The sequence below is a fragment of the Spinacia oleracea genome, chromosome 1 (assembly GCF_020520425.1).
Source record: "Spinacia oleracea cultivar Varoflay chromosome 1, BTI_SOV_V1, whole genome shotgun sequence".
Taxonomy (NCBI): domain Eukaryota; kingdom Viridiplantae; phylum Streptophyta; class Magnoliopsida; order Caryophyllales; family Amaranthaceae; genus Spinacia; species Spinacia oleracea.
The window spans coordinates 73648439-73672153 of NC_079487.1; the positions used below are offsets into that span (position 1 = coordinate 73648439).

At 36.3% G+C, this 23715-nt stretch overlaps 1 protein-coding gene across 2 annotated transcripts in view; it reads left to right on the forward strand.

Annotated features, from left to right (window-relative positions):
* Nucleotides 1-1821: 1821 nt before the first annotated feature.
* Nucleotides 1822-23715, forward strand: part of LOC110790961 (uncharacterized) — a 29091-nt gene continuing 7197 nt past the window's right edge. Inside the window, exons 1-17 of one of the 2 annotated variants that reach the window (XM_021995711.2) lie at nucleotides 1822-2035; nucleotides 2102-2262; nucleotides 2363-2472; nucleotides 6342-6507; nucleotides 12527-12627; nucleotides 12720-12792; nucleotides 12886-13021; nucleotides 13246-13406; nucleotides 16066-16190; nucleotides 16273-16369; nucleotides 17263-17359; nucleotides 19717-19768; nucleotides 20561-20662; nucleotides 20756-20902; nucleotides 20995-21157; nucleotides 21235-21483; nucleotides 21560-21720. In XM_021995711.2, the coding sequence (XP_021851403.1) occupies nucleotides 2130-2262; nucleotides 2363-2472; nucleotides 6342-6507; nucleotides 12527-12627; nucleotides 12720-12792; nucleotides 12886-13021; nucleotides 13246-13406; nucleotides 16066-16190; nucleotides 16273-16369; nucleotides 17263-17359; nucleotides 19717-19768; nucleotides 20561-20662; nucleotides 20756-20902; nucleotides 20995-21157; nucleotides 21235-21483; nucleotides 21560-21720 (2073 nt within the window). In that variant the 5' untranslated portion in view covers nucleotides 1822-2035; nucleotides 2102-2129. The remainder of the gene's footprint in view (nucleotides 2036-2101; nucleotides 2263-2362; nucleotides 2473-6341; nucleotides 6508-12526; nucleotides 12628-12719; nucleotides 12793-12885; nucleotides 13022-13245; nucleotides 13407-16065; nucleotides 16191-16272; nucleotides 16370-17262; nucleotides 17360-19716; nucleotides 19769-20560; nucleotides 20663-20755; nucleotides 20903-20994; nucleotides 21158-21234; nucleotides 21484-21559; nucleotides 21721-23715) is intronic. The other variant, XM_021995710.2, reaches the window with a different exon arrangement.

Sequence of the window (23715 nt, forward strand, 5' to 3'; positions counted from 1 at the left end):
CTAATGAGTTGTAATAGTTAGAGTTTTGCAAGTCTTAGCACTTGACAATGTGGTCAAGTGTGGCGGTGATACCTCCAATTTAGGTGTAAGCTTCCGCAATGTTATTATAAAGTCTTTTATATTCTTATTTATAGCTAGTAAATTGGGGGTGTTACAGTTGTGTCCCAATTTACCTGCACAATCAACAATATAACTGGCCTCGGGGGTGTTCCGAGGAAAGCCCCTCCGATGCCTAAGTAAGAACAATGCTCGGATTCTAGAGAGAGAGTTCTCTAGAGAGTAGTCTTAAGGCAATAAATTGGACGTACCTTGATGTGTGAGCCTTGGCGGTTTATTTATAGTGTTTGTGTAGTAAATGCCCCCATAGGTCATTTATTACTTGATGGGCCTTGTGTTTGGCTGAATAGCCTTTGAGGGGTAAATGACTTTATATGTTGTTGTTATATCCTTTTGGGCTATTGGCCCAATTGAGGTCAATTGGGCACCCAAACACTACGTATATATGATTATTGAAGTGAAGGGTGGATGAGAATAACTTAGTTGACACAAGCGATGAATGTGGATAAAAATAATTTTGTTTTTGTAACCTTAAGTTTTTTTTAATAAATAAGACATCTAGTGGAGCAATAACAAATTCACCCATCATTAGTTTTAACGAGGAGAATATATATAAACTCTATTTTGATAATTGTGTACCACTATTGTTTAGATTTCATATAAATTTTAGGAAAAATTGATAAAGGCGGTCTCAACTATGGACGTTCGTCTTTAAAAGGTCCAAAGTACAGATTATTACTGGCTGGTCCCAACTAAGGGGGGTGTTTACTTTGCGTGGGCCTTTTTACCGGTGACCGGTTGTGTAAGTCAAGGTCTGAAAATGAAGAACAAAACCAAGGAATATCAAAGAAGAGAATCTGAAAATTTGTGATTTAATTCCTAAAATCGAAAACATAAACTACAATCTCGAATTCCTAATTTCTCTAATTTAATCATAGGTGTTGTTAGCTATCTTCTTCGAATTGAGTTTCCAATTGCTCTAATGCACCTCTTTTAACACCACTATGGAACGATGGAAATTAAAGGTGAGATTTTGTTTGATTAACTTAAAATTAACTTAACTATTTTGTTTGATTTTTTTTTTTTGTATTTCTCTTGTGAGTTTTACTGATATTGCAAAGGACATTAAAGGTGGGATTTTGCGATTGTCCAATTCCATTTTATCGGCAAAAAAAACGATCGAGTATTGTCTCTGTAATCGCATCTAATTGTCAACCCATGTGTTAAGCACCCCACCGGAAAGCACCATGACAACCACTGCAATCACCCACCACCCCTTGAGACCACCACCGTCTATCTTCTCCTCGACCCCGTCTTCTCCAGGCGAAGCTTCTCTTACAATCGAATTTTTGGCTGAAACAACGCACACCGTAATTAAGGTTGTTGGTAACATTAGAGGGAGACACAAACGAGCAATTTTTGGCTGAAACAACGCACACCGTAATTACGATTCTTTTTCTTTCTTCCTTGGCTTTGTTCTTCACTTTCAGAAATAGTGTTCTTTATTTTGGGAATTCAAATTTAATTTATGAGTATAATGTATAAAATGAAGCCAACTCAAATGACGGTTTATTTAAAAGCAAAACTTCTTGAAATATCGGTTTACTTTTTAAACCGCTATTTCAATTAGCGTTTTGTGCTAATTGATTAAAAATATTAGACCGACTTTAACACTAGTGTAAACTGTAAAGTGACAAATAAATTATAGTATGATATATTTTGGAAATTAATGCGTCTTACAGCGATAGCCCTCTAGGACTCCATCAATCTATCAAAGTTAAGCCTCTAGGATTGTCATGACTGCATCCGTTCCGTCTGAAATTATGACACGGTTACAATTGACCATTTCTTTCATCAAATGACCAGTTCCCCCAATTTCACCAACATACTAGAACATCGAGACGATTTAATTCCGACCAAATTCAAGCTATTCCGACGAGATCGATCGGAATCTCGTCAGATCCCCCGATCACTTACGGTGCGTCTCCTTTTCTCTCTCCTTCTACGCGTCCCAACTTCGAACAACCGCGACTTCAAAATTCAGATGTTTTGCAGGTAATTCGAGCTTAAAAATGGAGTGGTCTACTATACAACATCTAGATCTTCGTCATGTTGGCCGAGAAGCGAAGCCATTGCAGCCTCATGCCGCTGCATTTCATCCCAATCAAGCCCTAATTGCTTGTGCTGTTGGAAAATACATAATTGGTAAATGAATTGCTAGTAAAACACAATTTGTTTATGTTAATTTCGGCGTCCTTAGATTTATAATTTTTTGATTGTTACTGTGTAATTTGGTGTGTTGTAGAGTTTGATGCACTTACTGGGAGTAAGATCTCTACCATCGATATCGGTTCCCCGGTCGTTCGAATGTCGTATAGTCCTATCAGTGGACATGTTGTGATTGCTATACTCCAGGTAATTTTCGTGTTGTTTAGAATGATGTACAACCTTAATTGTACTGTACTGTATTATGCAATTTGTCCAAATATCTGGAGTTGCTGATTTCGCGGAGGTTGTTCATTGTTTGGTTTGCTTAATCATGTCTATTTTTTGGTTTTAGCTTACTCATGTCATTTGGAAATGGATGTGATTTAGGTTTGAAAGTTAGTGAATGCTTGAATTTTCTAAGATATGTTTTTGTTTGTGGATTTCGGGGATAACTGTGCGTGGTGATTGGCTTGGCTAAGTGGGGGAAAAGGTAGTATGTTGAAAATATCCGCACTATTCTAGAACAGCTCACATTAATTTAGGAATGTTGCAATTGGATCCATGAAAATGATTTGAGTATTCTGAAATTACACTATCCGAGCTCACAGTTAAATGAAAAGTATAAATAGAAATTATGGCTTGCTTTTTAGAACATAGGAAGTGTCCTTTTTCGTTCCAAATGCTTAAAAGTTTAGGTTACATGGAATCACAATTTGAAAGTGCTCAACCCTTCCCCTAAACTCTTGGGTGCTGGTCATCCCAAAGGCTTTAAAAGAATACTCTTTTCTCGTTTTTGCTTGATGCTAAAAGTAAAACAGTTTTTTTTTTTTGAACTTGTATTGACATAAATAACAATGTCTGCCAACTAGCTAGTAATCTTTATAACTTACCAACAAATACATCACATTGACCTTCCTTTTTTTATGTCTTTGTCTCTTCCTTCTATTTTAAGTTACTAAGTACTAACGCATCTTCACATAAAGTAGGCTAATGACAAATGCCAAAGGAAAAGAACCATAGAGATGAAGATTAAAAGCTGATTACAGTTTTTTCCTTCTCAAGACAAGCTACAATTGTTGCAATGCAAATGCTCCTTCTCTTAAGAATATTCTAAGTTGCGACCTTCCCTTTGATAGCCGCCTTAGAAAAGAGGCAAGCTTTAGGAGGTGATTCCGTTTTCTAAATATCAATAGCTAGGACCCTAGGACGCCCAGGATAAGTTTTTCTCTAGGAGATTTCAAAAGCTGTAAATGTAGAAAGAGCCACTCTTGTCTGGTCGCTTCACTAAGTCGGCATCCTCCAATCAACCTATCCAACGGAATGGTGTTGTTCCAAGCGCCTTGATACTGTTTTTCCTTCTCAATCATTAGGCAGTCTACAACGATAGTCACCTTAAACATACGGGGGCTTTAACCCATGGGATAGATTATCCTGTAAAGGCACTTATTGAGAAACTCCTTTCTAAAATTGTAACTCTCATAATTAGTGTCAGATTCAGGTCCTGTAACTCTCAATTTTCTTCTTCCTTGAACAACTTAGGATATTGGATAAACTTGTTGCTAACTAGACACACTAAGCTCATCTCCATATCTTTCAAAAGGTTATCAAGTATCAACACAATCATCTAACTCCTCAATAGTCAGTATTGAAAGTCACATAACCTGGTAGTTTAGACTTTAGAAGGCTCATTAGTTGTTGTGACTTGCAAGATCTACATCCCGGGGATTCTTCCCTAACCATCCAACAATAACATCCCCTACTTGGTTGCAAAACAAAAATGCTTCCTCTACTCAGAAAAAAACAATCATTTGCTTCAAAGGATCTACATCATGTGAAATGCCCCAGTGAATTATTGGGACATATTTCCCTGTTTAAAAGCACCAAGGCACCTGCTGAGATAATTTTTGTTTTTGTTTTTTTTGAATCTTTAACGATTAGGTTGTTATGTCACTTGATCTTGAAATATCACCTGTTCGCAGCTTCTCCGCGGATCTTTGACACAACCAGCCACACTCTCCCCTTGCACAATAATCGCCAGTGTATAAAAAAGCGCAGAGCGCAATAAAATGATGAGACCTAGAGCCTAAGCGCAAAGCGCGCACATCATCAAAGTGAAGCGCACTTTTTAAGAATTAAAGGTTTCTTTACTATTATGCATATGTATCTACTAAAATAACCACAAAAATATATAAACATCAGATTTGCTTCCAAAAATATATTACTCTTTGTTTTAACAAAAATAAAGTATATAACATGGTGTTTATCAAAAAGCTATGGTCGGTTGCTGTGACTGTTGTCTTCTTCTTTTGTTTTTATTTTATTTTCTTTTCCTTTTTCTTTTGGACTCTTGGCCCACTTTCTATTGTTAAGGATTAATAAGGTGTGTTCTAAAATACAATAACAACATAAAAAAGAAGTTTTCAATGTAAAATAAAAATAATGAGAAAAAGAATTTCAATGAAGCGCAAAAATGCACGCTTCGCGCGCTTCATGCGCTTTGGCGCACTTCTTCCAAAACGCTCCGCCTAGGCCTAGTTAAGCACTTTGCTCTAGGGCTTTGCGCTTTAAACACTGGTAATCACATCCATACAAGGTAGTCCGTTCTCACACAGTAACACCTAGTGGCTTCTTTCCTGAAGAAAACTAGGGTCACCTCTATTTTGTTGACAATGATGTCCTCCTTGCACCGGGATGTTGTCCATAAAAGGCTATGAATTATCTGTAGGGATACTAAGAGTGGAAGGGAGGATTTTGGTAGACAAACCTGTCTAAACTAGCGACCTCACACTTGCAGCCTCGATTCCAAAATTTATTGAATGGGACTACACTTGCCACCTTTATACACTCATCATTTTCTGATGATCTTCGTAACTGCCATGATCCCCCTTTGGAAGTCTGGATTGACTAGCCTTTTGGTTTCAGAGTTTGAACTTGAGAAATCATATATTGGCAAGCTTCTCTTTATCTTTTTGAGGCTCCTGTATAAGTAGGTTGGTATGTGTATACTTTGGTAGCCACAGTGCCTATTATGAAGTCTATGTAAGTTTATTTGGGGTCAAAGGTGAGGCAAATTTCTAAACTGTAAGAGAACTGAGAAGTGACCTATCATTTTTTGTTGAATGGATATCTAAGAGGCTATCGAATATTTAAATCTCTGAGATGTTCAGGGTTTTCTGAATTCCGAGGTAAAGCTGTCAACCTGATTTCTCTCATAGTAATTCTCAATTATGATCTTGATTGTTATTGTTCTTAAAATGGGACTTGCTGGAAATCTTAAAGAAGCCGAGCTATAAAGCTTGCAAATATGTTGATTATCAACATCTTTCTGTATGGAGTGGATGTAGTAGCTGGCAGATAAGACCGTAAGAGGGTGGTGCTTGTGTACTCAAAAGAGAAACATGGTGAGGATCTCCAAGTACTAACCTGTCCTATTAAAAAAATCAGCTCATGTCAAATATCTGTCTTGGGTTAGATTGCTCAAGCTAGATTAGATCTAAATTAGGGTTTCACCTCTGGTTAATTTTCCGCTTTTCTGCATTGTTGTCTAAGATGTTATGCAACCATTTCCGTTTTGATAATTGCTGATAAATTAGTAGCTTGTGAATGAAAATAGTGGAAATTGTAGATTATCACCTTTTGAATTCATCTTAACTATAAAAGGTATCTTATTAGCTTAAAGGGAGCTTTTGCATCTTAGGGAAAGGGTTCAAGGTATATTGGCATGGTATGCCATTGATGATCATGTCTTTCTTCTTGAATGACAATTACTCTTTTGGTTTGTTCTTCGCAAAAGTTCACTACAGTGTTGGTATTAGAAAAGTTCACTCTGGTGTTGTAATTCGTTCTCTTTTCTTTGATTTATTACGATCTCTTTCTCTTGCATTCCGGAATCACAGGGTTAACCATTCAATAGGTAGATCCATTTAGATTGTTGTGGATGCTACCTTCTGTTACCATGGCGATTAGTTGCAAACTAGCATTTGGAGAAGTAAAGAAAGCCTAAGCCCCTTAGTTTCTGAAAGAATAATATTTTAGTATTTTTTTTTAATGTTTGATGGATTAATTTGCCTATACAGGACTGTACCATCCGTTCCTGTGATTTTGATGCTGAGCAAACTTGTGTTCTTCACTCACCAGAGAGGAAAATGGAACCAATCTCTTCTGATGCTGAAGTGCATATGGCCTTGACTCCCCTCCAACCTGTTGTATTTTTCGGTTTTCACAAGAGGATGAGTGTAACAGGTTTGTTTGGCTCTAAAGTTTTTATGTAGAGGATATTATTTTTCTATTGGAGGTGTCTGCATCTCAACTTGTTTGTCTGCATTAATTTTTATGTTATGGACTTATTGCAGTAGTTGGGATGAAAGTCTTTTGTAAGTAACATGTTTATGAGGAGAGGGTTGGTTGACCTGGAATACAAGGATTTAGTTGATCTTACTCTAGGTTTCAATGCACATGCTGTATTTCCGGTTGGGAAATAAAAGTGAAAAAAATATAAATCTAAAACTTAGCTAAAATATTGACTTCATGTGGCACTTCTAAGATCGGAAATCCACATGTTTATATGGGCAGGAGCGTTAAAAGCTTTTACTCAATACGAATGTTCTATTTTGTTATCATGGTCATTACTGCGTTCGTTAAAGATTGGCACCATTGTTACTGTCATTATTAAGATCATTTTCGGTTGTGTATTGTTGTTACCACTACCTTTTTATACTACTTGTAGAGTTGTAGAACAACTATTGTTACTACCGCCCTTGTTTATGCTATTTATCTGCGGTGTTAGAGAAAGAGCTCTGCAAGATAAGTAGATAGTTAGGAAGAAATGGAAAACATGTGGGCCAAATAGTTTAATGTATTTGTGAAATTGTGACGTGTTAGGAACACTGTCTTAGAAGCAAAATTCGCCCCGACTATGGTGCAATTTGAAGTGGCATTGCCCCCAAGAATTCACACAACTATTTCCCTAATGCGCACTCAAATAAGGGAAATTAGGAACTCATAATAATGCTGAGAACTAGAGATAATCAGTAGAAGATAGTTTTTCTGTGTATTTTTGTGGACAGCAAAAGTCTTCCTTAAGGCCAAAAGCAAATGTATCTGAAAAGTTATTTTAATAGATAAATCTGTCAAATCAAACCGAAAGAATAAATCATTAGTTCTCTGATTTTTAGGAGGAAAATCAACTTTGGGGGCGTAAAATAAGGGACTATTACATGACATTTAAAACAGAGTGGAGTAGACTTGTACATGAAGAGTTATAAAATATGAACACTCAGTTACAACATAACCCTTCTAGCCTATACCACAACCTCCATTTGCGATTGAATCTACACATAGTGAAAATGGGGCAACTTCTTTATCAAGAGAGTGAACGAATCTGGAACTCTCCTAACTAAGAAATAACTCCGAATAACACATACCTTACCTTTAAAAAATCATGACTTCCGCGATAACCAACCAAGAACGTGCATTATACTTAGGGATGCTTATGAGTGTTCTAGAAAACTTGCCAAAGTCTTTGATAAAGGGTGGCCAAACCTTCACACTCAAGTCTCTCACATAAACACCCATACCTTGGGATATGAAATCATTAAGAGCATTTGCTCAACTTCTCAACATGTAGGCGGTGAATTCATCAAGTCCGTCTCAATAGGACTACCCAAACCCAACTCGGATATGAATTCATTAAAAGCCAAAAAAGCTTAACTTAAAGAATTGTACAAGTCATAAGAATGAGAAGTGTACAAAAATGAGTCTTTCCATGGCTTCGTTAGTCCACAGAAAGGTCGAGTGTCCACCATGAATTCCTCAACCAACAAACTTAAGCCCCATTACGCTCGACCTTTTCTAGGACAAGTCATATGTTTAGTCCCTTAGTTAATGGATCTGCTATTTTCCTCTCAGACCTGCATACTCCATAGTGATTACACCACTCTCTATCAAAGTTAAGTTCTTACAGATTCATGTCTAACATGTATACGTCTCTTTTTGCCATTATAAGCATTGTTCTTGGCAACATAAATAGGAGTCATAATAACCCACATGGAATATCAACCAATATGTTTTTCAACTACCCAACCTCTTGTCCGGCCAAGTCCAAAGCAATAAATTCGGGCAATACAAGTCTTTTTAGAAGGCTTCCAAGAGATCGCTGCTCCACATAAAGTGAATTCATATCCACTTGTGGAACTCACCTCACCATTGTTAGATACCCAATTTGCATCACAATAACATTCAGCATAATGCAAATCCAACATAATGCAAATCCCAATCGGTACCTCTCAGGTATTTGACAAACGCTTAAGAGCATTCTAATGATCTCTATTAGGGTTATGAGTATACTTACTAAGCCTGCTAACTGCATAGGCTATATTTTCAAGTAAATGCTAGGATCATAAGGATTTTAACTAGCGCCACATCAAAAACTGTTAAATTTCTTGAACACTTTCTCTGCATAATGAGGTTGAGACAAAGAGAAACCATTACTAAAATCGCACCAATTTCACATAAGTTTTTCATTTTAATTGAGAGGAAATAAACATTTTGGTTTCATTAATTGCACCAATATGTGTACCAAAAAATAACATTTCATCTACATACAAGCAGACAATCACAAACATTTTGGGTACACACACGCATCAACACGATTCACGATAAATCCAAAACTCAAAATAGTTTTATGAAACTCCTCATACCATTGGAGCTTTTTTCAACACATACAAAGATTTCTTTAACTTACATACTTTTGTTCCTCTAGGGAGCTACAAAACCAGGGGTTGTACCATAAAAATTTCCTTCTCTAAGTTGTCATTCAAAAAAAGCAGTTTTTACATCCATCCGATATACAATCAACGTATATCTTGAAGCTAAAGTAAGTAAAACACAAATAGTGACGATCTTAGTCACAAGAGAGTAAGTTTAAAAGAAATCAACACCAATTTTTTGAGGAAAACCTTTGATTACAAGTCTTGCCTTGTACGTATCAATACACATTTTTTCTTTTCCTTTTACAAATCCACTTACATTTCCTTTTAAAGATCTACTTACAGACAATAGATTTGCTACCCTTAGGTAACTCAACAAGTTCCCATGTATGATTAGACATAATATACGCTGTTTTGCTATTAACAACTTCCTTCCAAAAACTAGCACCAATATAACTCATAGCCTCCTCAAAATTTTTAGGCTCATCATCAAACAAGTGTAAGTATACAACAAGTTCATCGAATTCATCCACATCATTGAGTTCAATTGAAAAGGCAGTCAAAGAATTAGAACTCAAGATAGTTTCATTTACGTCTATTATGTCTTTCATAGACAATTAAAGGCATCGAAGAGGAAGTGCGACTAGACTTAGACACATCATGAGAAATAACAATTTTCTTTGAAGTGAAAACATACTAAAAAAAAATCAGCATCTCTAGATTCACATATTGATCTATCATTTAAGCGTTTGATCATATAGGCTGCATTGTTTTCAGCATAACCAATAAATGCATCTTCAAAAGTCTTAGGTCCGACATTTTCCCGTTTAACGGAAGGTAAACCTACCTTAGCTAAGCTCCCCAACACCTTTAAGTATTTTAGGTTAGGTCCATGACCTTTCCATAACTCATAAGGAGTCTTGTCTAGTTTCTTATGGGGGTACTTTGTTTAACACATAAATAGCAGAAAGTACGACCTCCCCCCACATGTTATCTTGCAAACCATAACTTATTAACATAGCATTCATCATTTCTTAAGAGTTGTATTTTTCCTTTCAGCAATGCCAACCATTTTGTTGGGGAGTGTAGGGAGCAAACAACTCATGGATAATCCCATTTTCCTCACAAAGTTCCTTTAGAAAAGGTAGTTCCGTACTCACCGCCTCTGCCATACCTAACTCTCTTAATCTTACGATCCAGTTGATTTTCTACTTCTGCCATATAAGTTAAAAGCTTTTGTTCTGCCTCATCTTAGGTCTCAAAAGATACACTTTGGTATATCTAGAATGGTCATCAACAAATGTAATGTAGTACCGTTTTCCGCATTTCCTTTTGGTACTTCTAAAGTCAGCTAGGTCTTTATAAACCAATTCAAGTAATTCAGTTTGTCTATTAGTGATGGACTGATGGTTTTGAAAGGTTTTCTGGAATGTTTACCTCAACACATGTTTCACATTTGCTTTGGCCATTTCCAGCTAGATTAGGAATTAAAGAGATGTTTTGCAAACGTTTCAAGGAACCATAGTTTACATGTCCCAATCTACGATGCCGAAGATCAACGGACTCAAGCAAGTAAGCAGAAGTAGAAGTTTTGTTAATAGACTCAACGACACAAATAGTCTCTAAGACAAATAAGCCCCTGACATGTACCCTTTCAGCACTGCTAGAGTTCCCATGAATACCTGCCCGCTGTTTGCAGCTTCGTCAAAGTTTTCGAACAGCTCCTTGCTTGCAAAAAAATGTTTTGTAGCTCCTGTGTCAACGAATCTGCTTTGTTACAAACTATATTCATTTCAGCTACTGCAGGTCTGCAGCAATAATACCACTCCGATCCCCAGTTAGGTGAGCTTGAGATTTGTTCTGGTCTTTCTTCTGTCCAATTTTTGCAACATCTTGATGGTTGTAGCATTGATATGCTTTGTGACCATGTTTTTCACACACGTAGCAGCCACTACCATTGTTGTTGTTCTTCTTCTTGACATTTCCACTTTTGTTATTTTGGACTCCGAGTTTCTGAAAGGTATTGTCATTCTTAGGAACAATAGATTCCACAAGGTTAGCTTTAATGGAAAGTTCATAGGGAGAAGAGTGCTTATCCTTTAGTCTGTTGGCTTCTTCAATCTTCATGTGGTTGACTAATTTCTCTAGCGACATATCTTTCTTCTTATGTTTGAGATGGTTGTGGTACCACAAATCAGGAAGCTACCCGATTAGGACATTGGCTTGCAGCACCTCACACATCTTCATATCTTAGGCTAGGATGTCAGCGACTAGATTCTCATACTCATGGACATGATCCATGATTGGTTTATCATCAACACTCTTGAGCACTTCTTTTTTGCCGGCATCATCAGTCCCATATTTCTTCTCCAAGGTCTCCCAAACTGATTTTTCTCTCTAATTATTAATAAAAAAGACCAAATAGGGCATTGTTCATATGACCGAGAACATGACCGAGAACACATTTGTTATATTTTTCATATTTTGCAATCTGACCATCTAGATCAGAAGGTGTAGCATCAGTAGTAGTACCAGTAGCATCTGGACGTTGAGGGCAGTCAGTTGTGAGGACATAATCAACCTCGAGTTGTTCAAAGAAGATCAGGATCTTTTGAGCCAACCGCTTGTAATTTGTACCATCTAACGCTTTTAGTTTAGAGAGATCAGGAAGTATTTTGAACAAGGATGAATCCATGCCCTGAGATTTGAGAATTTTGCTTCTAAATTGTTAGAGAAAGAGCTCTACAATATCAGTAGATAGTTAGAAAGAAACAGAAAACAATGTGGGCCAAATAGTTTAATATATTTGTGAAGCTGTGAGGTGTTAGGAACACTGTCTTAGAAGCAAAATTCGCCTCGACTATGGTGCAATCGGAAGTGGCGTTGCCCCCCAAGATTTCAGACATCTATTTCCCCCTAATGTGCACTCAAATAAGGCAAATTAGGAACTCATAATAATGTTCTAAACTAAAAAGGAAAATCAGTAAAGAAGAGAGGTAGAAGATAGTTATTTAGGAGATAATCTGTGAGATTTAACCAAAAGAATAAACCATAAAAGCTCTCTGTTTTATTAGGATGAAAATCTGCTTTGGGGGCATAAAATAAGGGGCCGTTACAACACATTAGAAATAGAGTGGAATAGACTTGTAACTGAAGAATTCATAAAATCTGAGCTCTGAGTTACAACATGGCCCTTCTAGCCTCCATTTGCATTATATCCAACATCTGTAATTTGTTCTTTTCAAACAAAGTAGCTTTGGCTATTGCTGAGAATAAGGTGAATATTCGTCACTCTCTCTAGGCCCATTGTCTGTATATCTCACTAGGGGGTGTAGTAATTTGTTGTTCATTCCTTGCTCCTGCTGCCATCACTGTAGTAAATAGCTTGCATAACTGGAGACTGAGAAAAGTTTCTTAATTAAAGCTAGATGGGAAAGCGAGGTACCCATGTTGATAGTTATCCTGTACATGATGTGAACATCTTACTTGCCACACATTTCTGCCTTAGTGGTTTAGCTTTTTTAGCAACCGCACTCTTTTTTTCTTTTGTGCAGTTGTCGGAACTGTTGAGGGAGGCAGGTCTCCCACAAAGATAAAGACAGATTTGAAGAAACCTATTGTAAATCTTGCATGTCATCCCCGACTTCCAGTCTTGGTAATCCCACTGCTTGATGTTGTGTTCACTTCTGTTGTTGCACTTTATCCATTTGACCATCATTTCTGAAATTTTTGTGGTTGTGGTTTCAGTATGTAGCATATGCAGAAGGGTTGATTAGAGCTTACAACATTCATACATATGCGGTTCTCTACACATTACAACGTAAGGCTGGAGTTACATACTGTAGTTGCCTTTCTCTCTAGATTTCTTGGTCTGTGCATGGATGTATATACCTCACTTAACCTGATGTTGCAGTTGATAATACCATCAAGCTACTTGGTGCTGGTGCCTTTGCTTTCCATCCAACACTAGAGTGGATGTTTGTTGGTGACAGGCGAGGTACACTTTTGGCGTGGGATGTGTCTACGGAGAGACCAAGTATGATTGGAATGTATGAACTTTTCTTATATTCCTCTTCTAAATCTCTGAGTCACATACCGCATTTTCTTTTGGCTGAAACGAGTTGTTCTTGAGTTTGCTGTTTGTAAGTAATGCATTGTTCTCTGTGCTTCAACTTGGGGCCTACCTCCCTTATTTTTTTGTGATGATTATCTATATAAAATTTTGGCGTTTGTATACACAAAATGTATGATTACTATGTTAATATTATTTCAGAACACAAGTGGGTTCCCAACCTATTACATCAGTTGCTTGGCTGCCAGCGTTGCGGTTGGTCGCCACTTTGTCAAAAGATGGTTCTCTTCAAGTCTGGAAAACGCGGGTGATACTAAATCCAAATAGAGCGCCTATGCAAGCAAATTTTTTTGAGACTGCTGGTTAGAAAGTTCTTGAACTCATTCTATCGCTGACAAATGTCTATTAGGTTATTAGCTTAATTTAATCTTGTAAGTAAGATTATTAATGTTTCACGTTGAACTCTAAAGGATTCAGAGTCATATCTTCTGCTTCTAGCTACTTTAATACCACGACACTTGGTTAATGTCTACCTTTTGAAACAAATATTTAATAGAGTTAAATATATGTAAGTGTTCATGAAATGAGGTAATGAATAGAAATGAAGTAAATAATTTTATATATATGTTCTTTTTTTTGTTTTGTTTTGAAGAGAATAGGATAATTTAATTAACATATCGCCATACGACATCTACAACAATAATTAGCCCTAGAAAACAAAAAATCTAAAATACCAATATGAAGTTGTTCGTCCAAATTACTATATTAACGCTTCGGTACCGCTTTTTTGATATGATAGTGCGCTAACCATAATTGACTTTCAATGAATCAACATCTTTAATGCCTAATGTTGGCAATATAAATTGATCTTCATCTGGACGTTCTTGATCTTTAATCAATAATATTCTTCCCTCATAAAAAGTAGATCTACGATCCTAAAAAAAATTCCCTCTCAAAGGAGAAAAACCCTGTCCTCTGAGGGAGAAAAATTTCCTCGCGCAAGGAGGAAGCGTTATTATAACTCTGAAAAACAAACACAATTAAAGAAAAAGTCAATGAAATAACAAAAATTTGGGCTTTTCACCGATAAAAGTCGATGGAAGACCCTCCTAAGTGTGCTAATGCAGGCTAGGGTTTGAGAGAGGAAGGAGGAGGGAGCCGAAAGGTGTAATATATTTTTACTATAAATGTTTCAATGCATAGAGTAATAGAAAAAATGTTGTACTTCCTAGAAAAAAATCCTGCGATAGACCGCTTTTCAAGAAGTTCAATTCCTCCCTCTTCCGAGATTTTTGAATAGAATGATCTCTTTGCTAAGTAATCAGTGTCCTAAAGAGCAAAGAGTGTGTTGTTTAGGCAAAGAGGAGAATTTATGAGAAATTGAGTTTATTTTCCTTTGTGAAAAATATCGTGTTTATGGAGTGATACACAAACCTTTGATCTAATGCAGGACTGGTTAAGATTATTGATTGAATACCTTATGACTTATTCAGGAGTGTTTGAGGGGATTCAAGAACCAATTTGATTTTCCAGGAGTGTGATTCGAGTTTTCATTGGTTATTTGTATTTTAACGTCAAGATTTTTTTAGATCCCTTGATAGTTGACTCCCTAAAGCTCGATGAGCTTTTGGTACGTAGTCGCTTAAGCGATCGGAGCGAAGTTTTTGGAAAGCGCTCGGCTCGCTCCAAGCATTCCGTACAATCCCAGGGCAATGATCAAACCTCAGTCAAAAAATGTAGAATCAGGCATAGCGTCCAATAACGCTGGTTCTCGATCAAGTTTTGAATGACTTTATAGTCAGATCGTTCTTGCGTTTCGGGTATGAAGTCTTAGGCTGGGCCACACACGTGCTACAATGGCAATTACAATGGGAAGCAAGGCTGTAAGGCGGAGCGAATCCGGAAAGATTGCCTTTCATATCTTTCAGTCTAAATCCACATCAGAGTATATCTTGTTTATAAATAGAAATACAAGAGTACAAGACACAAGACACACCAAATCCAGCTTGAATATTTTATTGTAGCATCCATATCCAGGAAAGATATGTGACAGATAAATAAAAAGTTCAAAAATTAAAGATAAATTTCTCGCGGCTACTGCTTTTCTCTCATAAACACACCAAATCCAGCTTGAATATTTTATTATAGCATCCATATCCAGGAAAGATATGTGACACTCAGGTTCCAATAAATAAAAAGTTCAAAAATGAAAGATAAATTTCTCGCGGCTACTGCTTTTCTCTCATAAACCCACTAGTTTTGCTTCTCTGTAGTCTGTACATCAGTAGTACTGCGCTGCTCATGGAATCAGCCTCCAGAATTTGGAACTTCAGTCTTTGTTCAGCCTTCTTTCTAACCATAGAGACATTCTTGGCTAAACTTAGTTGAGTCATTATGGCAGCCTAAGACAATCTCAAGTACCAGAGATATAATGCATGAGGGAGTGTTTATGCTTTTTTGTCTTTTCTGGCTGCAATGGTGGTGGGTGTTGGTATGAAGCTTCTTCTTTCAGCATACTCTCTCTAAGAATCTTCTGGTAGCGCTGCTTACATAAAAAAGCAGCTTCAGGAGAAGCCTATCATTTTCGAAAAGTGTTGGCAGGGAAGTTAGAATTTTTTTCCTTCACGTGAATTGTGGAAACTCTGCGTAAAGAATTCAATGCACAGCGTAATTTATTAGATTTTTTTTACTGTGTAAATCAACTCTGTTAAACTTGTTGAACAATTTAAGAACTCCACTTCTATTTTGCAAATACTTTACTAACTGATTCAGAGAGAATATAAGGCCATCGTTCACTATATTTTGTAACTACATCCTCTATGTATGTGTGTGTGTGTATACATATGTGTGTGTGTTTGTCATCATTGAACCAGTGTTTGGAGGTGCATGTACTTTGTTCCTCAGAAGTCCACAAAACAACTGACTTTTAGACAATTATAAACAATTCAGTTTTGAAGCTGCTATCTTTTATTCTTTTGCTTTTCTCTCATACCTATATGCTCTCTCCTCTATCTTGTGTAGCAATTGAGGCTCTCGACATTCCAAAGATTCTATCTCAGCAGGGCGGAGAAGTTGCTTATCCATTGCCACGTGTCAGAGCTTTGGAAGTTCACACAAAACTGAATATGGCCTCATTACTATTTGCAGTTGAGTGTATTTATCTGAATGGATTTTCCCCACTCATCACTTATTATCTGAATGTTTGATATATTCCTTTTTGTCTATCAGAAAATGGCAAATGTGGACAATGTTAAAAATAAGGCGTTTACTAGAGAAGGAAGGAAACAACTCTTTGCTGTTCTCCAAAGTGCAAGGGGATCTTCAGGTGATAACAAATTCTTTTGCCTTCTTATGCTATGCAATTATGTTGCTTTGAGATGGTTCTATGCTTGGTTCCTACAAAATTGTGCTTAAACTATAAACGTCTAAATTATGTTTCATTTACGAACTTCTAGTTTATTCAAAGATTTGGTTCTACTTTAATTTAGTGACGAAGGATAGACTTTGGCGTCTTATACTGCAAGTCAGATATAGTACATTTGTAGCTTCTAAGCAGTTCATTTTCCGCCTTACTTGTATTCCCAAAAATTAGAAATGTTTGTCTCTTTTGAAGCCAGTTATTATTTCCTCCATCTAAAAATGAGCCAATTATGTAACATGGACTAGGACTGTATCGGATATTTCTTCTAAGACTTGAGCAGCATGAAACCAACTGTTCAGTTTATTAAAAGAAGACAGTCAGGTAGAAGACAGTTATGTAGGGAAGAAAAGCTACTAAATGTTTTTAAAAAAAAAAAAATTATTTTATGCTTGGGTAGTTGGTGATAGAAAGAGCACAAATACTAGAAATGTTGGTTTGACTTAACTTATTATTTGTTCTTCCGCGGTTCATTTAGTGTTTTTATGAAAGGTTTCTTATCCTGTTGTTATTTTGTTTGCTCCTTTATTCTTTTAAATTTATTTTCATATGGAACCTAAAACGTTATTCCATGTAATTCTGCATGTAATTTACCCATCCACGAAAAATGCCCTTTCACATTCTAGAAGCTCCTAATTTTGGGAGTAGTGAATGCTGTTTTCAAGGCTCTAATATTCACATGCCACATTTACTCTGAAGCAGTGTTGATGTCCATGTTAGATTTTGCTCCGTCTTGCTGTTCAGTGTTGATATTTTATTTTTGGCCATTGACTATATTTTGACTTGAGCTTTGATTGCAGCATCTGTTTTAAAGGAAAAACTTGCAGCTTTGGGTTCATCTGGAGTACTGGCTGATCATCAGTTGCAAGCGCAGTTGCAAGAGCATCACTTGAAAGGGTGGGGTTGAGATGATGCTTTTTTGTCCCTTCTTCCCGTTATTTATGAACTGGAAATTTTCAATAACGTTTTTATAATTTCTATATCATTTTTCCTGTTTAAGAATTACTGCCAAGATATTTGAATGTTCACTTGGGTTAGTGGGAGTCTACTATATGGACTTGAACAAATAGCACCTTTTGATGAGAGATATGAACAAAAGGCCTTGAGGGAACTAGTGTTTTTTGAGTTGTATGAAACGGGCAGGTCAACAATGGATTTGTGGGTATTTGAACATGAGGTCCTGGAACGAGTCAACATTTGATGGCAGAATAGGAGATCCTTTGAATAATTTGTTACAGGAAATCTTGGTAAATTCAAAACTTCAAATTAATTCATCAAGTAAATGATGAAATGATTGAAATGCATTGATGTTTTATGAGACATTCTGCATTTGTTACACAACAATCCCTTTGAGGAAGAGCCAAGGAAGGACAATGAGTAGGAGTATTTGCAGGTTTGAGCTCTGGAAGGATATATTGTTGCTATTGGGGTTGATTATTTTTATTTCATTTATCAAAAATTGATATGCGCTTCATATAGATGAGGCTGCATTTTGGATTAAGATTTAAAAACCCTTTTCTAAATAGTTTTTCTCTTTTCAAAGTAAAAGGATTTCAAAACCTTTCACATTGCTTCCTCCCCATTTTAGTCTGCACACTTGCATTTCTCGTCTGTCTCAAAATAATCCCTTTGTTTCTTTTGGTTGCTTTACCTTGTCTTCACACTATGTTCTTAATTAGCAAGCCATTTTCAAGCATAAATCCTTGAAAGTGGACACACAGTATATTTTATGGCTTTCTGTTTATCTGTACTGAGAACTATATTTGATGCCATCATTTGCTACAGTTTGATGGTATCTATAATGATGTGTTGTGTTAAAGAGAGTTTTTTTCTCCCTGAGATCGTGGATGAGTCTCTATCTCTTGCAATTTTATTGATGCTTGTCATAAGCAGTTTACATGGTATGGGATGTCCTTTCAAACTGCTAACTGGTTTGGCTGCCCCAAAAATATGATTAAATATAACCTGGCTCTCAGCAGAAAGTGGTTCTTGTCAAATGAACATTCTGGATTCTGTGCTTCGGAAATTTTAGAATATAAGAAGAGAAAAAGACCTGCCGATGTTGCTGTCAGTGTTTTTTGATGCCAAAGTCATATATCCCCTCTCTTTTTCCGATGATTTGTTTTACCTCACATCTCCATCTAGATCTGGATCTAATTCTTCCTCATGTTGTTCTTTCTTCTTTTCACTTCTCTAATTGACTTAAGATCTAGTAATTTACGTTGTCAAGTAAGTAAGTAACTCTCTTTTATAATATTGTTATTGTCATCAATGTATACTATAATCATTGTTCCTACTTTTTTCTGCTTATCTCTTCCAAAAAAAAAACTAAGAAGATTAACCTAGGCTCACACAGGTACTTTCTTACGGCCGATTTAATAACAATTTAAAATTTGATTATAATGATTTGCGGAGCATTATGAATCATTCACTTAGTAAAAGTTGTCAGCTATACCTTTTAACCTCACAGTACCTGATTCGTTCCTAGCTAGCATACGTGTACTGTTCTTGATATCACATATCGAATCTGAAAATTTAATTTGCAGCATTGGTTATTGTCATATTGATATTGTAGCTTGGGAGTAGTTTGATTGAAACTCATATACTTGCTGATATTTAGAAGGCCTTTCATGCATGTTGTTAGCATGTTGCCACACTTTGTCGTTCAAGTTCTAAACAAACACTGCTTCTGTTGGTTTCACCCATGTTGATTGATATGGTGACAAGTGGGGAAGACAACAACCTAAAAGGGGTAACAGGTGTCTTAGTTACACCATGGTTTAATAAGCTTATGTAAATTCTCAAGTATCACATGTCAATTAATTTTATTCAAGTACAATATCCCTTACATTGACATTTTTTCTCTATTCAAGTTAATATATACATAGTACTACATATTACACAATATTGTTTCTATAAAATCAAGCAGTTGACTGAAGACACTAGTCATTTTTAATTGTCAATACGATGGGATTTGGTTTTCGTAATTCTTTTATTTTTTGTATGAAGGAATGTCCTTTTATCATGTATAGGAACATTTTCTGAGGCAGATGTGAAGTTGATAGCTCTACTCAAATACTTCTGTACAAGAAATGTGAAATTAGTCATTGTCATGGCTAAAATGACAATTGTTGCACACTTGCACTATAATAAAAGCCTGCTCCTTCCTCTGGGGAAATGCAACCTTTCTTTTTTTACAGTTTCAGTTATTTAGTCTCTCTTTACCTGATTAGTATTCTCTTTTTGTATGCCAGACAAAATCAGCTTACAATCGCAGACATTGCACGGAAGGCTTTCCTGTACAGTGTATGTTGTTTTCTTATACTCAACGGGTTCATTGGGAGTTTTATGTCGTCAGTGAGGCTCCAACTTATGACTACAGTGAACATCATACTTCCTCCGTCTTTTAATACTCGCAACGTTTGTTAGTTTCACGCATGCCGATGCACAACTTTGATCATTTATATCTTAAATTATCTTTATGCAAAAATTATAAAAAGTTGATATTTTGAAAATACACATTGAGACGAATCTAACAAGATCCCACATGACTATGTTTTATCTTATATAAAAAACACTACGAATAGTCAAAGTAGATTATATGAATAGTGGCAAAAGTCCAAACGTTGCGAGTATTAAAAGACGGAGGAAGTATTATTTATTATAAATTCCAAGGCATTTGAGTTCTGTATTTGGCTAGATTTGTTTCAAGGCATATCTGATCTAGCCGTGGACCCTTTGCCATCGCTTAGGCCTTGTAAGCAGGTCTTATCCTCTACTGTATAGATGATCCAGGTGAAGATGTTATAATGGTTGATCGAAAGTTGGCGACATTTTAAGACCTGTAGCTACTTGGCATTTAAGTTTGCTAATGCCTTAAAAAAATAAATTAGACTTCTGGAACTGGCTATATTTCCAGTACAAGAAAGTGTACACTTACTCATAATACTCACATTGAGCCAGAGGCTTTCCAGCTGTTTGTTCAGCGCACTTGCTTTTGTGATAGTCCCAGACGGGGTATTACTATTCCTTTTGAAGGAATTTTCTTTTGATACTTATTCCTTCATTTATTGTGCTCTATACTTTTTTATCTCACAGCATTTCTTGGAGGGACATGCCAAAAGTGCTCCAGTTGCTCGTTTGCCTCTCATAACTATACTTGATACTAGTAATCATCTCAGACACCTTCCTGTTTGTCAGGTAGATCTTTCATTGATCCCAATGAGTTAGCAATCTGATAATTCTTATACTTACATTATATTTATCTGCCTTGAAATTTGTATTCCATTTCAGCCATTTCATCTGGAGCTTAATTTTTTCAATAAAGCAAACCGGGTTCTACATTATCCTGTCAGAGCCTTCTATATGGAAGGTGTAAATCTTATGGCACACAATCTATGTTCTGGAGCAGAGAGTATTTACAAGAAGCTTTACACAACGGTATTAAGTCAAACTTCCATATAGTAGGTTTTTTGTATTTGCTTCTGTCATCATGCTTCTTGAGCTCTCCTTTTCTTTGTTGTTGTTCTCAGATTCCTGGCAATGTTGAATATCAACCCAAGAGCGTTGTATATAGCAGGAAGCAGAATTTGTTTCTTGTTGTTTTTGAGCTGAATGGTGCAGAAAATGAAGTTGTTCTGTACAAGGAAAATACTGATACTCGATTGGCAAAAAGTAAAGACAGCACAGTCAAAGGTCGGTACATATACAAAAACCAATTTCAGGTCTTCACGGAAAATAGTATTCACATTGTGATTTTTGAATTGATGTAGGTCAAGATGCAGCATTCATCGGCGTTGATGACACCCAGTTTGCTATTCTCGAAAATGATAAGATTGGGCTTGCTTTGTATATACTTCCTGGAATGTCATCTAAAGAACTTGATGAAAAGAACAAAGCAGCACTTGAAGAAAATCCAACCGCAGATCTGGCTGCAGATGCTGGTCCAACAAGCTCAGTCAAGGGTCCAGTGCAATTTATGTTTGAATCTGAAGTTGACCGTGTATTCTCTACTCCACTAGGTGAACGGAAGAAATGTGTATTTTTTATTTCACTTTGTTTCTGAATATCTTACTAATTCAGTTTATTTAACTGCAGAATCAACCTTGATTTTTGCTTCTCATGGAAATCAGATTGCCTTGGCAAAGGTCGTGCAAGGGTATCGTCTCTCAACCAGTGACGGCCGTGGCCATTATATTCCAACAACAGGTGAAGGGCGGAAGTCAATCAAGCTAAAAGTGAATGAGATAGTACTCCAGGTAATCTGCTGAACTTTTCTTTGATACCGATGATAAAGTTTATAAATAACCGGAAAACATGGTAATAAGATCTATACCTTTTCCTCCTTGTGGAACAAGCCTAATTATTCCATTAGGGACTAGGGTAAAGGATATTTTATACAGTTAATGTAGGCATTAGGAAGTGTGTGTATGTTGCTTGTATCAAGAATCTTAAATTAACATGTTATTTTTTTTAATTAATCTACCTGGGTAAGAAAAAATGTATTGATAGTTTCTTTTTATTTTTATAATTTACTTCTGAATTTTCTCACTCAACTCACATGTAAACATGACCTCACTGGATACATCCAACCTCCTATAGTAGACGTGTCGCTTGTGATCGTTGTTGATAGGAAAACAATTAGCTTCCCTACTCCAAGCTGGATTAAGGAAGCCAAAACAACTTAGAAAGGCAACTTACAAAACTTGTGGACTGTATACTTTGCGAAGAAAGTATCCCACACACCTAAAAGTAGGGCCGTGTCTTAAACATTTCGGAGGCCCTATTCTAATCTTTAAAATTGGGCCCCTAGTATACCACAAAAGTGAGAATTTAACAATATTTTGTAAGATTTATTTCAAAAATATTATTTAGTATACATAGTTTTAGGATTATGACTTTATTCTTACAAATTAAACCGTGGAAAACACAAACTAGGATTGTAAATAAAATCCCAAAGACGATAAGCTGTTGTCAACCCCAATACTTTTTCTAGCTCAAAAAAACACAATAACTAACTCATATTTCCAGCCTTAGAAAAACCGAAAATAAAAATAAACATCATATTCCATGCCATCATAAATACTCCGTATGAAATTATGGATAATGATGCAGCTTAAAATGGGTACATAATAATACGAGTATCAAATTAGAGAAATTAAACAAAAAAGAAAAGAAAAATGCAACTACCTTGACCAAGTTGTTCTTCTACCGTGTTTATTGAGTCCTTTCCCAAATTTCCCAAATGATACGTTTACGGTTTATCAGAGTTCAAAATATGGATTTACATAGAGACTATTCAGGCTTTGGAATAAAAATCCACAAAATTTTGGATATCATTCTCCACAATTTCAATGAGGAAATATTATTCTCATAACAGTTAGTTGGAAATGTAAAGAGGTAATTGGAAATTGAAAATTAAATTGAATGGACTATTGAAATTTGTATTTTCTTTATTCTATGTTCATGTATCGATGCTGTAAATAAAAATGGAGTAATTGTATTGACGTTGATGTTAGATTGTTACACTACGTATATGGTTAGTGGAGGTAGATGAATTAATGGGGAATTAAACGGTTAACGAGGCTGGGAGGGTAAAAAAAAAAGAACAGAAAAAGAAGAGTTTTTGCAAAGGGAGTTGAACCGCTGACCTCTCTAAACTATGCTAATGTCTTTGCCATTCTGCCAAAGTGTATTTACACAAAATATTACAGAACAATATAATATGTATAATTTGAGGCCCCAAATTTTCCGGGGCCCTGTTCGGTTGGGCTGGATGCACAACCACTTTGTTGGCCACTTCACCGGCCCTGCCTAAAAGGCCTTGGAAACACATAATACCTCCGTTTTCATACTCCCTCTGTATTTATTTAAGGGATACACTTGCCTTTTACGGCCGTATTTATTTAAGAGATACACTTGCCATTTTTAGTAACTTATCAACCCCACCATCTAATTAAATAATATATCTACACCCCACCCCCACCCCCACTCCCTAAAATGACATGGTCCCCACTTGTTTTTCTTATTAAAATATCTACTCAACCTCACTTGTTTTATTACTTTATTTCATTCAATTCTTTTTCTTAATACACGTGCCCGGCCAAGTGTATCTCTTAAATAAATACGGAGGGATTATAATCTACACAACCGTAAATCAACCTCCGAAGGTGAAAGAACAACAGACCAGACCGCTGCGTAAACCTGCAGTAGCAAGATAACTAACCTGCCTTTTCATCTAAACTAAGGCTCCC